At 46.4% G+C, this 9,861-nt stretch overlaps 2 protein-coding genes across 4 annotated transcripts; one reads left to right on the top strand and one right to left on the bottom strand.

The window, feature by feature from the left end:
- Positions 1–3,120: 3,120 nt before the first annotated feature.
- Positions 3,121–5,144, top strand: LOC106428479. 3 transcript variants are annotated; one of them, XM_048747494.1, is made up of 4 exons: positions 3,121–3,413; positions 3,490–4,061; positions 4,137–4,776; positions 4,858–5,144. In XM_048747494.1, the coding sequence occupies exons 2-4, from the start codon at positions 3,567–3,569 to the stop codon at positions 4,953–4,955; spliced, it is 1,233 nt and encodes a 410-aa protein (XP_048603451.1). In that variant the 5' UTR covers positions 3,121–3,413; positions 3,490–3,566; the 3' UTR covers positions 4,956–5,144. The 3 variants fall into 3 exon arrangements, with proteins under 3 accessions (XP_048603451.1, XP_048603452.1, XP_048603450.1); XM_048747495.1 differs by having other exon boundaries at positions 3,121–4,061; positions 4,864–5,144; XM_048747493.1 differs by having other exon boundaries at positions 3,121–4,061.
- An 841-nt stretch (positions 5,145–5,985) lies between these two features.
- Positions 5,986–9,666, bottom strand: LOC111203073. The gene has a single exon (XM_048748806.1). The coding sequence runs from the start codon at positions 9,664–9,666 to the stop codon at positions 5,986–5,988; it is 3,681 nt and encodes a 1,226-aa protein (XP_048604763.1).
- Between the last annotated feature and the right edge of the window lie 195 nt (positions 9,667–9,861).

The raw sequence follows: 9,861 nt of genomic DNA, 5'->3' as shown, positions 1-9,861 counted from the left end.
TATGACGTTTTGAGATGGTGATGGTGGTACCAGGTCCCACGTACGGAGAGCTATTTGGGAATCGTATTCCTTTGACATCGAGTCGCGCCAGTGCTTTTCCTTGAGCGCTTGGTGATGAGTATGAGGTTCAATGTCGATGAAGTTTGGTTTGGCTGCTGTGAGAGCGTGTCTTTTGTTAGGTTTAGTTATGTGATTCTTGAGGCGGGTTTGCATACGATGTTGATTTTGGGGTTGGTTATTTGCGGTTTCCTGATTTGGGTTTGTAACCGGTTGGGTCTGGGTAGGATTTGTAATTTGGGTTTCTTGGTTTTGAGTAGTTGTTGAGCCTGGTTGGAATTGATTTTGTGGTTGGGTATTTGTGGTTTCCTGGTTTGAGTTTATAACGGGTTGGATCTGGGTAGGATTTGTAACTTGGGCTTCTTGGTTTTGGGTTGTTGGGCCTGGTTGGAGTTGATGAGTTGACTCAGTAGAACCAGAACTTGTCGACGAGGGAGAGAGTTGAGAAGATGACGACGATGATTCCTGAGGAATTATGCTTATCGCTGGGCTCGACTGGTCAGACATCTGAATCTGATCGTTGTTCATAGGCGAGGAGGCTGAGCCGGAGGGTCCAGATTGCAGCGGTGGTGTAGCAGATGGCTGAGCGTCTACAAGTGGCAACGGGATGGTGGTGATAATGGGAACGAAAGCAATTTCGGTGGTTGTGCTATTATTGGGGAGGATGAGGGATTGGTAAGGGAATTTTGATTCATCAAAGCGGACATGCCTGGATATGTATATGCGGTTTTGGATTGGTTCGAGGCAGATGTATGCACTTTGGGTTAGAGAATATCCCAGTTGCACACATGGTTTGGAACGCGGTTCGAGTTTGTGGTTCACATAGGGACGAAGCCTTGGAAAACAGAGGCACCCAAATATGCGAAGTTTGTTGTAGTTTGGTGTGGTCTGGAAAAGAGTTTGGTAAGGGGATTTGAGAGATAGAGTTGGCGTAGGCATTTTGTTTATGAGGTATACAGCAGCTGCGAAAGCATAACTCCAATAAGTGTTTGGTATTGAGGCTCGGGAGAATAGAATTAGGCCAGTTTCGACTATGTGGCGATGACGGCGTTCTGCGAGACCATTATGTTCGGGGGTATGAGGAGGAGAAGTAAGATGAGAGATGCCTTTAGAAGAGAGGAAGTCACGTAGAGCAATAAATTCTCCACCATTATCTGAGAATAAGGTACCAATTTTTCTTTGGAAACGATTTTCGACGAGGTTGGTGAAACAAATGAATGACGTCTCACGAACTTGAGATTTGAGTTTAAGTGGGAACAACCACACATATCGTGAGTAGTGATCAACAATTACTAAGTAGTATTTGTAATTGTCAATAAAGAGTATATGGGAGATCCATAGGTCTGTGAAAAGGTATTGGAGAGGATGAGTTGAGGATATTGTAGTTTTAGAGAAAGGAAGTTTCTGACTTTTATTCAATAAGCAATCACGACAGCAAAGTGTTTGGGAAATAGAATCTGAAACAGGCAAAGAAAATTCAGAGATAATAGATAGTGATGGGTGGCTGAGCCTCGCATGCCAATCAATGGTGGTGGTTGTGAGAGACAAGGTTTCACTTCTTAGATTTAGGTTAGGTCAAGAGAGATGAATGAGAATCGTGGGCTGAATCCCGTAAATAAACTTGAAGAATGAATATGATTTTATTGATGAGTTGAAAGATGATGAATACAAAGGAATGTATCTTGAGATGATTACTAAAGAATACGTAATGCTTTTAATCTAGTACAAAAGTTGATATATGGAAAAGAGATGGCTTGTCTTTTATCTTCTCCGTCTTTATATAGTCTAGGTTTCGTTGGCAACCCTTCAACTGTTCTCCGAGATATTCGGCTTCAATTACGGAACTCGCTTTAGGCTCCTCTTGACCGAGTCTCTTAAGGTGTTAGCTCACTTTCTGTCGTGACCTCTGCTATGATGTCTCCCAGGTCCAGTCGTCAGCTCGGCTTTCAGCTCCCTTTGTTATGATGGGCTTATCGCAACCCACATGCTAGCTCACGCTTATCGGTACCTCACCTGAGGGTCATATTCGGGTCCAACAGTTGCCCCCAGCTTCCGAATAAAATCCTTTGTCTCGGAAGCTAGAATCTAGCTATCGATCTTATCTTTTCGTTAAGATAATGATTAGTTCTTATCCTATTTAGATTCAGCTTACTCGATCTAACGGTCTTTATTACGTTTGGCAGAATCTACGGTTCAGATGGAGAGGGTTTGAAATGACTTTTCCGAATCTCGAGAGGTGATAGGATATAAAGCGGTGAACATTAACTGCTAGCCTCCCACTTTCTCCACGCCTCCGTTCGGTTTTCAAGGTAACTTCTCTCCTCTCTCTTTATCTTCCTCGTTACTTTTCTCTGCAAATTCTCTCCCAAACCTTGCAATCGATTTTCTCCTTAACCTTCCCATACTATGGATCATCCGAAAGAAGGTTCCGGGGAATCCGGGATGCCTCCCTCTGCTTCTGGAGCTAAACTACTGAAAGTTAAGCAAGAAGTCGGAGCCAAGATGAGGAAGGGGAAAAAGACAGCCAGGGAGGCAATCGCGACCAGAGTTTCTAAACGGAAGAAGAAAGACGATTCTAGCGGGAGCAGTCCTCTCTCGCCTTCGTTGCTGAAAAATCAAGACGTGGTTAACCTCATGGTTCAAGCTCTCGGCCAAAAGGAGCTTGGCCGTGCCTGTAATTCCGACGAAACCCCCGAGACCGCTCCGGAGGGTTGGTTCTGTTGCCATGAGAAGTACATCTCCAAGTCTCACTTGAGATTTCCTCTTCCGACCCTACTGCTTGATCTACTAGATCATTATCAGTTAGCCCTTTCCCAACTCTGTCCCTCGGTTATCCGGGTGATAAACGGCTTTATCACTAGGTCCAAAGAGGAGGGGGTTAGCGTCGGTCTTACCGAACTTATGAGCCTCTTTTCCCTGAAGGAAAGCGCCTCTAAGGAGGGTGGTACCGGGACCTACTACCTCCCTAGTCGTCCCAATCATGTTATCTTCAGATTCTCTAGTAGTGATGATGACTGGAGGAAGAAGTATTTTTACGTTAAAGTTGATCCTTCGACGGTTCCTGTGGGTCGGAACCTTAGGGTCACTTGGACTAATCCATCTGGTTAGGAATTCTAGGGATATGCTTTTTCCGTTTTATTCATTTATGGCCGAGTAACCTTTTTGCTCTGATTTACTTGCAGAAATCGAAGATCCTCCGAAGCTCTCTACCAAGCTCACCAGAGCTCTATACCGCAAGTTGCAGCAGAGTCCCTGTACCTGGGTAGCCTACACCACTTCTCGAATAAGTGCAGCCAGATTCCCAGATACCTACAACGCCTCTTTCCAAGATCCCATTCCTGCTGAGAACCTTGAGAGTAAGTTCTTGTTCGAACCTTTTTAATGATTTTATCGCTTTGAAGTTTTTAAACTTAAGGATTTCCATTGTTCCAGTTTCGGCAGGCGATTCAGTTGTATCGATCTCAACTGGTGCTAGTGCTTCGGGAACTGAAAAGTCTCAGCCAGGTGACATGACTCTGCGACCATCATTCCGTTCTAGGGGTAACCCCTCTAAAGCTGCCAGTGCTTCTCGTGGAAGCGACAGGAACCAAGGAGGATCGTTCCTTATCTCAATGAAGGAAGTTTTGGACGACGGAGGATCCAAACCTGTTGTCGAGACTACTCCAACTGAGGTTGTAGCTCAGGATGCTGCTCCTCTCCCTGAGGTCCAGGTGCCGGAGGCTGACTACCAGGCTCCGAAGGGTACCTCTGAGGTCGAGCCGTCGAGACACAAGAGGCCCAGGACCGATCAGGGCGGAGCTCCCACCCGTTCTTCTTCCTCGTCCTCTAGAGGAGGGACTGTTGGGTGGAGCTTTACCCATTCGAAGCCTGGGTCGATCCTGGACGACTCTTGGGGCCTAGCTGCGATAATGAGGCACCTGAAGAGCGTGGGATGTCCCCTTCCAGCGCTCAAGGACCTGACTAACCGAGATGAGTATCTCGATATTGCTCACTGTATGGGTCAGGTACGTGATCTCTATCTGTTCTTTGTTTACATTCTTTGGAGACGATGATATATATATTTTTTGGATTTATTGCAGTTGGCTGGGGCTGTTAACAGGGCCCAGCTCAGGTTTGAGAATGCTCTGTGTGCTGCCCCCAATGCTGGTGAACTTGCTGAGGTTACCGAGATGGTTAAGGCAGCCAAAGCCGATCTTGACCAAGCCCGGGTTCGAATTTCTGAACTCGAAGCCGAAGTGACGAGGCTAGGCTCGAAGGCCGATGCTCAGCAAGGAGAGATCGAGAGTCAAAAGCTCGATATCCAGGTGAAGAGCAGGAGGATCAATGATTTGGAGGCTGCTCGAAAGATAGCTGAGCATCAAGTACGTGAGCTCATTGCCTCATCCCAGGATAGCCAGAAGAACAAGGAAGCTGAAGTCAAGCTGGCTGTCAGGGAAGGGAAGAAAGAAGTCGCCGAAGCTTACGGCAAGATCCTGGTCTGTGTTAAGGAGAAGTTTGCTAGGAAGAAAGATGAGGTCAACGCCTTGGTGTACGCTCAGGAGCTCCAAGCTAATGCCGACCTCTTGAAGGATATGCTGAACAACAAGATCCAAAGCGTTGAAGAGGAGTACAACCAATTGGTGGCCTTATTACCAGAAGCGACAACTGCGTATGAGAAGGCTCAAGTCTCTGACTTCTCGGTCAGCAAGCTTCCTCTTCCCCAGATCTCGGAGAGTTCAGGTACTTTCGAGATTAACATGTTTAATCCATCCTTTTCTGGGGAGTATGGCTCTAATTTGGGTTTGATGGCTCCTGACTTAGCTCCAGTCGAGGCAGCAATAGGAGGTGATGGCAATGTGGTCGATGAGGGAGTTCCTGCCGGTGCTGGTGATCCGATTCAGGAAGAGAAGGAAGATTGAGAGCTACGGCTCTTTTAGCTTTATGTTTTGTGTTTTTAAGACTTCGGCCTAAGGGCTTTGTTTCGTTATGCATTATGACTTAGTGCCTGAGGAGGCCTTTAAACCTTAACACTTGCTGGATTTCAATAGCCTGGGGAGGCTTTTAAACCCTTTCTTATGTTTAAATCGTGGCTATTATTTCTGTTTTAAGTTTTTGAACTTAACCTCGTTTCATTTAATCATAGTGATTGCGAATCTCAGATGAGTTGTGTGCTGTCATCGTTGAGTCGGATTAGGACCTTTAGTCTTAATTTATGATAAGCATTTAGCTTAATGGATATTCGGTCGTGATAACCTTAAAGAGAAGTTCTTGATTTTAGCTCGGGGACCTGAGTCCGATTCGAAAGGTTCTGGGACCTGGTTGTTCAGGTTCGTAGGAACCTGGATTTAGATTCATAGGGACCTGAGTTAATTCGAAGGACTTCGAGGCCTTTGAAGTTTAACGGATGGAATTGAGGAATTTCGGGATTTTCCTGATTCTTTAGGATTTTAAGACCTTTCGATTTTGATAAGGGTTTCAAGACCTTTTGGTTTTGATTAGGATTTTAGGACCTGGTTGATTGTTAAGGATTTTAGGACCTTGCTGATTGTTAAGGATTTTAAGACCTTAGTTTATGTTAAGGATTTTAAGACCTTTGGGTGTATTAAGGATTTTAAGACCTTAGGTTCAGGTTTTCAGGGACCTGAATGTATTCGAGATTGTTGAGCTTAGGTCCCGATTTAGGGGGACCTAAATTTTCTTGGAGGGTTTTAAGACCTTTGATGTTTATGAAACTGAATCAATCGTTTTATTAATATCAGATATCAGAGAATACATGATTCAGATTATTTACACAGTAACTATTTTTAGGCTAAGTGTTCTTGGTAACACCTGCCCCTTTGGCTTAGGTGAGGAGGTTGGTGAGAAGAGGTTGGGGCTGCACTCATGACGGAGTTGCCTACGTACCCAGTCAAGGGATCAAGCCAAACGTAGTTCAGGGGTTTTAGGTACCTAATGATAGTATCTTTTGAGGTTCGTGGCATTCCACGATCGGATTTCAGGTACCCCGGTTCGTACCTTCTGGAGTTTGTAAACTCCGGGTCGTACTATGTGGATAATTCGGTAGGGTCCTTCCCAGTTGGTTCCTAACTTTCCAGCTCCCGGTTCCTTTGTTCCTTCGAACACTTTCCTAAGCACTAGGTCCCCTACGGCGAACTGTCGGGGCCTTACTTTGGAATTGTAGTGTCGTGCCATTGCTTGCTGATAATTTTGAATGCGAAGCAAGGCTTGGTCTCGTCTTTCCTCGATCAAGTCGAGGCTATCCATCAGGAGCTGGTTATTAGCTGCGGGATTTGAGGTGCAGAGCTCCCGTCTGAGGCTACCTGCGGTGGTTTCTGCTGGGACGACAGCTTCCATCCCATAAGCTAAGGAGAAGGGAGTTTCCTCTGTAGCTTTTCGTGGGGTGGTTCGGCAGGCCCATAGTACTTCGGGTAGTTTTTCCGACCAAAGCTCCTTTTGGGCTCCTAGGCGTTTCTTGAGGTTTGCTAAAACTGATTTGTTGGCAGCCTCCGCCTGTCCGTTCCCTTGAGGTCGCCGAGGTGATGAGAAGGTGAGGCGGATGTTCCATTTATCGCAGAAACTTTTGAAGTCGTGGGATATGAACTGTCCTCCATTGTCGGTTACGATTTCGTATGGGACGCCATGCCTGCATACGATGTTTTTCCAAACAAATCCTTCGACCTCGAATCTGTTTATTTGTTGGAAAGCTTCAGCTTCAATCCATTTCGTGAAGTAGTCGGTTAGGACCAGGAGGTTTAGTAACTTCTTTCCTTTCCCTGAAGGTACTAATGGACCTATAATGTCCATAGACCACCTCATGAATGGGTAGGGAGCTGATATGTTAGACAGCTTTTCCGCTGGTTGGTGTATGATCGGTGCATGCCTTTGGCATTTGTCGCACGATGAGGAGTAGACCTCACAATCTGCGATAATGGTAGGCCAGAAGTAGCCTTGTCTTTTTATTCGGATGGCTAAGGCTCTGCCTCCGGAATGGTTTCCACAGGAACCGTCGTGCATTTCCTTCATGAGTTTCATAGCTACTAGGCCGTGAACGCATTTTAGGTAAGGTCCGGAGACACTTCGTTTGTGGAGGGCTGACTCGATTATACAGTATCTTGCTGCTAAAGCTTTGAGTTTTCGAGCCTCCCACTTGTTGGGTGGAATTTTTCCCTCTAGGATGTAATCCATGATCGGTATTCTCCAGTCTTCTCTCCCTACAACTTTGTTGTGAAGAGAGGAGGGAGATTCCTGTTCGGGACCTGGTGCCGTGGTGCCCCCGGAGATATTCGTTGGAGTAGGTTCTGGGTTCTGAGGAATATCTCCAATTTCCTCGTTATCCCCTGTGGTTTGTGTAGCGTTCCTAGATGCGTTTTTAAGAGCGGTGCGGCTTCTTGTTTGGACTTTATAGACAAGTGGCTCCGAGGTCTGGATGGTGCCCCCGGAGGTACTCGTAGAGTTAGGCTCTAGGGAGTCTGAACTTCGGTGAGTACCTTCACTTTTGTCGTTGTTTTCCGGGTTCTGGGTTGCTTTCCTGGAGGTGTGCTTTCTAAAGCTGCGTGTTCTAGTTTTCGGGAACCAGAATGTCGTGAAAACTTGGGTAGCTACCGTCGGGAGGCTGTTATCCTCTATTTTTTCCTTTGGTTTGCTATCCATCTCAGCCTTGGTAGCTATGTCGATACTTGGCTTCTCGATTCCTTCCACGGGTATAATTCGTTTTACGAGAGGGTCGGATGTGGAAGCTAATGCGGCGAGCGCGTCTGCTGAGGAGTTCTCCCCTCGTGGGATCCTCGTTAGCTCGAACTTGTCAAACTGCTTTGTGAGGTTTAGGACGACCTCGAGGTATGCCCCCATTCTTTCGTCCCTTGTTTCGTATTCCCCGTGAAACTGGCTAGCTACCAGCTGCGAGTCGCTGTAGGCGTTTAGCTCCCGAATTCCGAGGCTCAGGGCGAGCTTTAATCCAGCGATTAGTGCTTCGTACTCGGCCTCGTTGTTGGAAGCGTTAAATCCAAGTCTATAGGATTGTTCGATGGTTTCTCCGGCTGAGGAGGTTAGTCTTAAACCGACACCGGAGCCTTGCCTTGACGAGGCTCCGTCCACGTATAGGCTCCATTTCGGAACCTCTGTTTCCTGGTCTAGATGTTCGGATGCTAGCTCAATAACGAAATCGGCGAGGACCTGAGCTTTTGCTGCTGCTCGGGGTCTGTACTCGATGTCGTACTCGCTGAGCTCTATAGCCCATTTGGCTAATCGTCCGGATTGGCTAGGGCTATGCAGAATCGTCCGTAATGGTTGTGAGGTCATTACGATGATCGAGTGCGATTGGAAATAAGGTCGCAGCTTCCTGGCAGCTGTCACGACTGCTAGGGCTAGTTTTTCCATGGTGGGATATCTCGTCTCGGCGTCTATTAAGCTTTTGCTAGTATAATAGACAGGTCTCTGTTCGTTTTGTTCCTCTCGTACTAGCACTCCGCTGACTGCAGCTGCCGACACGGCGAGGTACAGGTACAGTGGTTCTCCTACTACAGGTTTGGATAGTATCGGAGGTTCCGAGAGGTAAGCCTTCAGCTGTTTGAAGGCTTCTTCGCACTTTTCATCCCATAAGAACTTCTTATTATTTTTCAGAAGTTTATAGAATGGAAGGCATTTATCGGTGGACCTGGAGATGAATCGATTTAGTGCTGCGATCCGTCCGGTCAATCTTTGTACCTCTCTGGTCGTTTTAGGTGATGGCATTTCCAGGAATGTCGCTATTTGTTTCGGGTTGGCTTCGATGCCTCTTTCGGTTACGAGGTAACCTAGGAATTCGCCGGAAGGTACTCCGAAGGTACACTTAGCTGGGTTTAGCTTCATGTCGTATTTGTTGAGGATTTCGAAACATTCTCTTAGATGGGAGATGTGGTCCTCCCCCTTTGAGGATTTGACTAACATGTCGTCGATGTAGACTTCCATGGTTTTTCCGAGTTGTCCAGCGAACATTTTATTTACTAACCTTTGATAGGTAGCTCCCGCGTTTTTCAAACCAAACGGCATGACCTTGTAACAATAGGTTCCTCGTTCAGTTATGAATGCGGTTTTCTCTTGATCCTCAGGATCCATCATAATCTGGTTATATCCTGAAAAGGCATCCATAAAGGACAAGAGCTGGTGTCCAGCCGTTGCTTCGACCAAACGATCGATATGAGGTAACGGGAAGCTGTCCTTAGGACAGGCTTTGTTTAAATCGGTGAAGTCTACACAGATTCTCCATTTCCCATTCTTCTTTTTTACTACCACTGGGTTAGCTAGCCAATCGGGGTATTGTACCTCTCGGATGGACCCGGCCTTTGTTAGTCGATCGACCTCGTCGTTGACAGCTTGGGCTTTTTCTAGACCTAGCTTACGACGTTTCTGTTTGATCGGTTTAAAAGTAGGGTCTACATTGAGCTTATGAGTGGTGACATTTGCATCTATGCCTTTCATGTCGCTGGTGGTCCATGCAAAGGTTTTGATATTCTGTTTTAGGAATTCGACGAGCTCCTTTTTGGTTTCGAGAGGTAGCTCGGATCCGATGCTCACCTGTTTCTCAGGATTTGAGTCGTCGATGCTAACTTTTTCGGTGAGGTTCTTAGGGGGACCTCGGATATTTCGTTGCATTTCGCGACTCTCCTGGATCTGTAATTGCTATTGGGGGGATTCTTTTATGATCTCGAATCCTCCCAGGTAACAGATCCTTGAAATCTTTTGGCTACCGTGTATGGTAGCTATTCCGTTGGTTGTTGGAAATTTCACGCATTGGTGATAAGTTGAAGCTACTGCTTTCATCTTATGAATCCAAGGCCTTCCGAGGAT

The sequence above is a fragment of the Brassica napus genome, chromosome C2 (genome assembly GCF_020379485.1).
Source record: "Brassica napus cultivar Da-Ae chromosome C2, Da-Ae, whole genome shotgun sequence".
Lineage (NCBI taxonomy): Eukaryota > Viridiplantae > Streptophyta > Magnoliopsida > Brassicales > Brassicaceae > Brassica > Brassica napus.
Note: the sequence above shows the minus strand (reverse complement) of the source record. Positions and strands in the feature narration are given on the sequence as shown.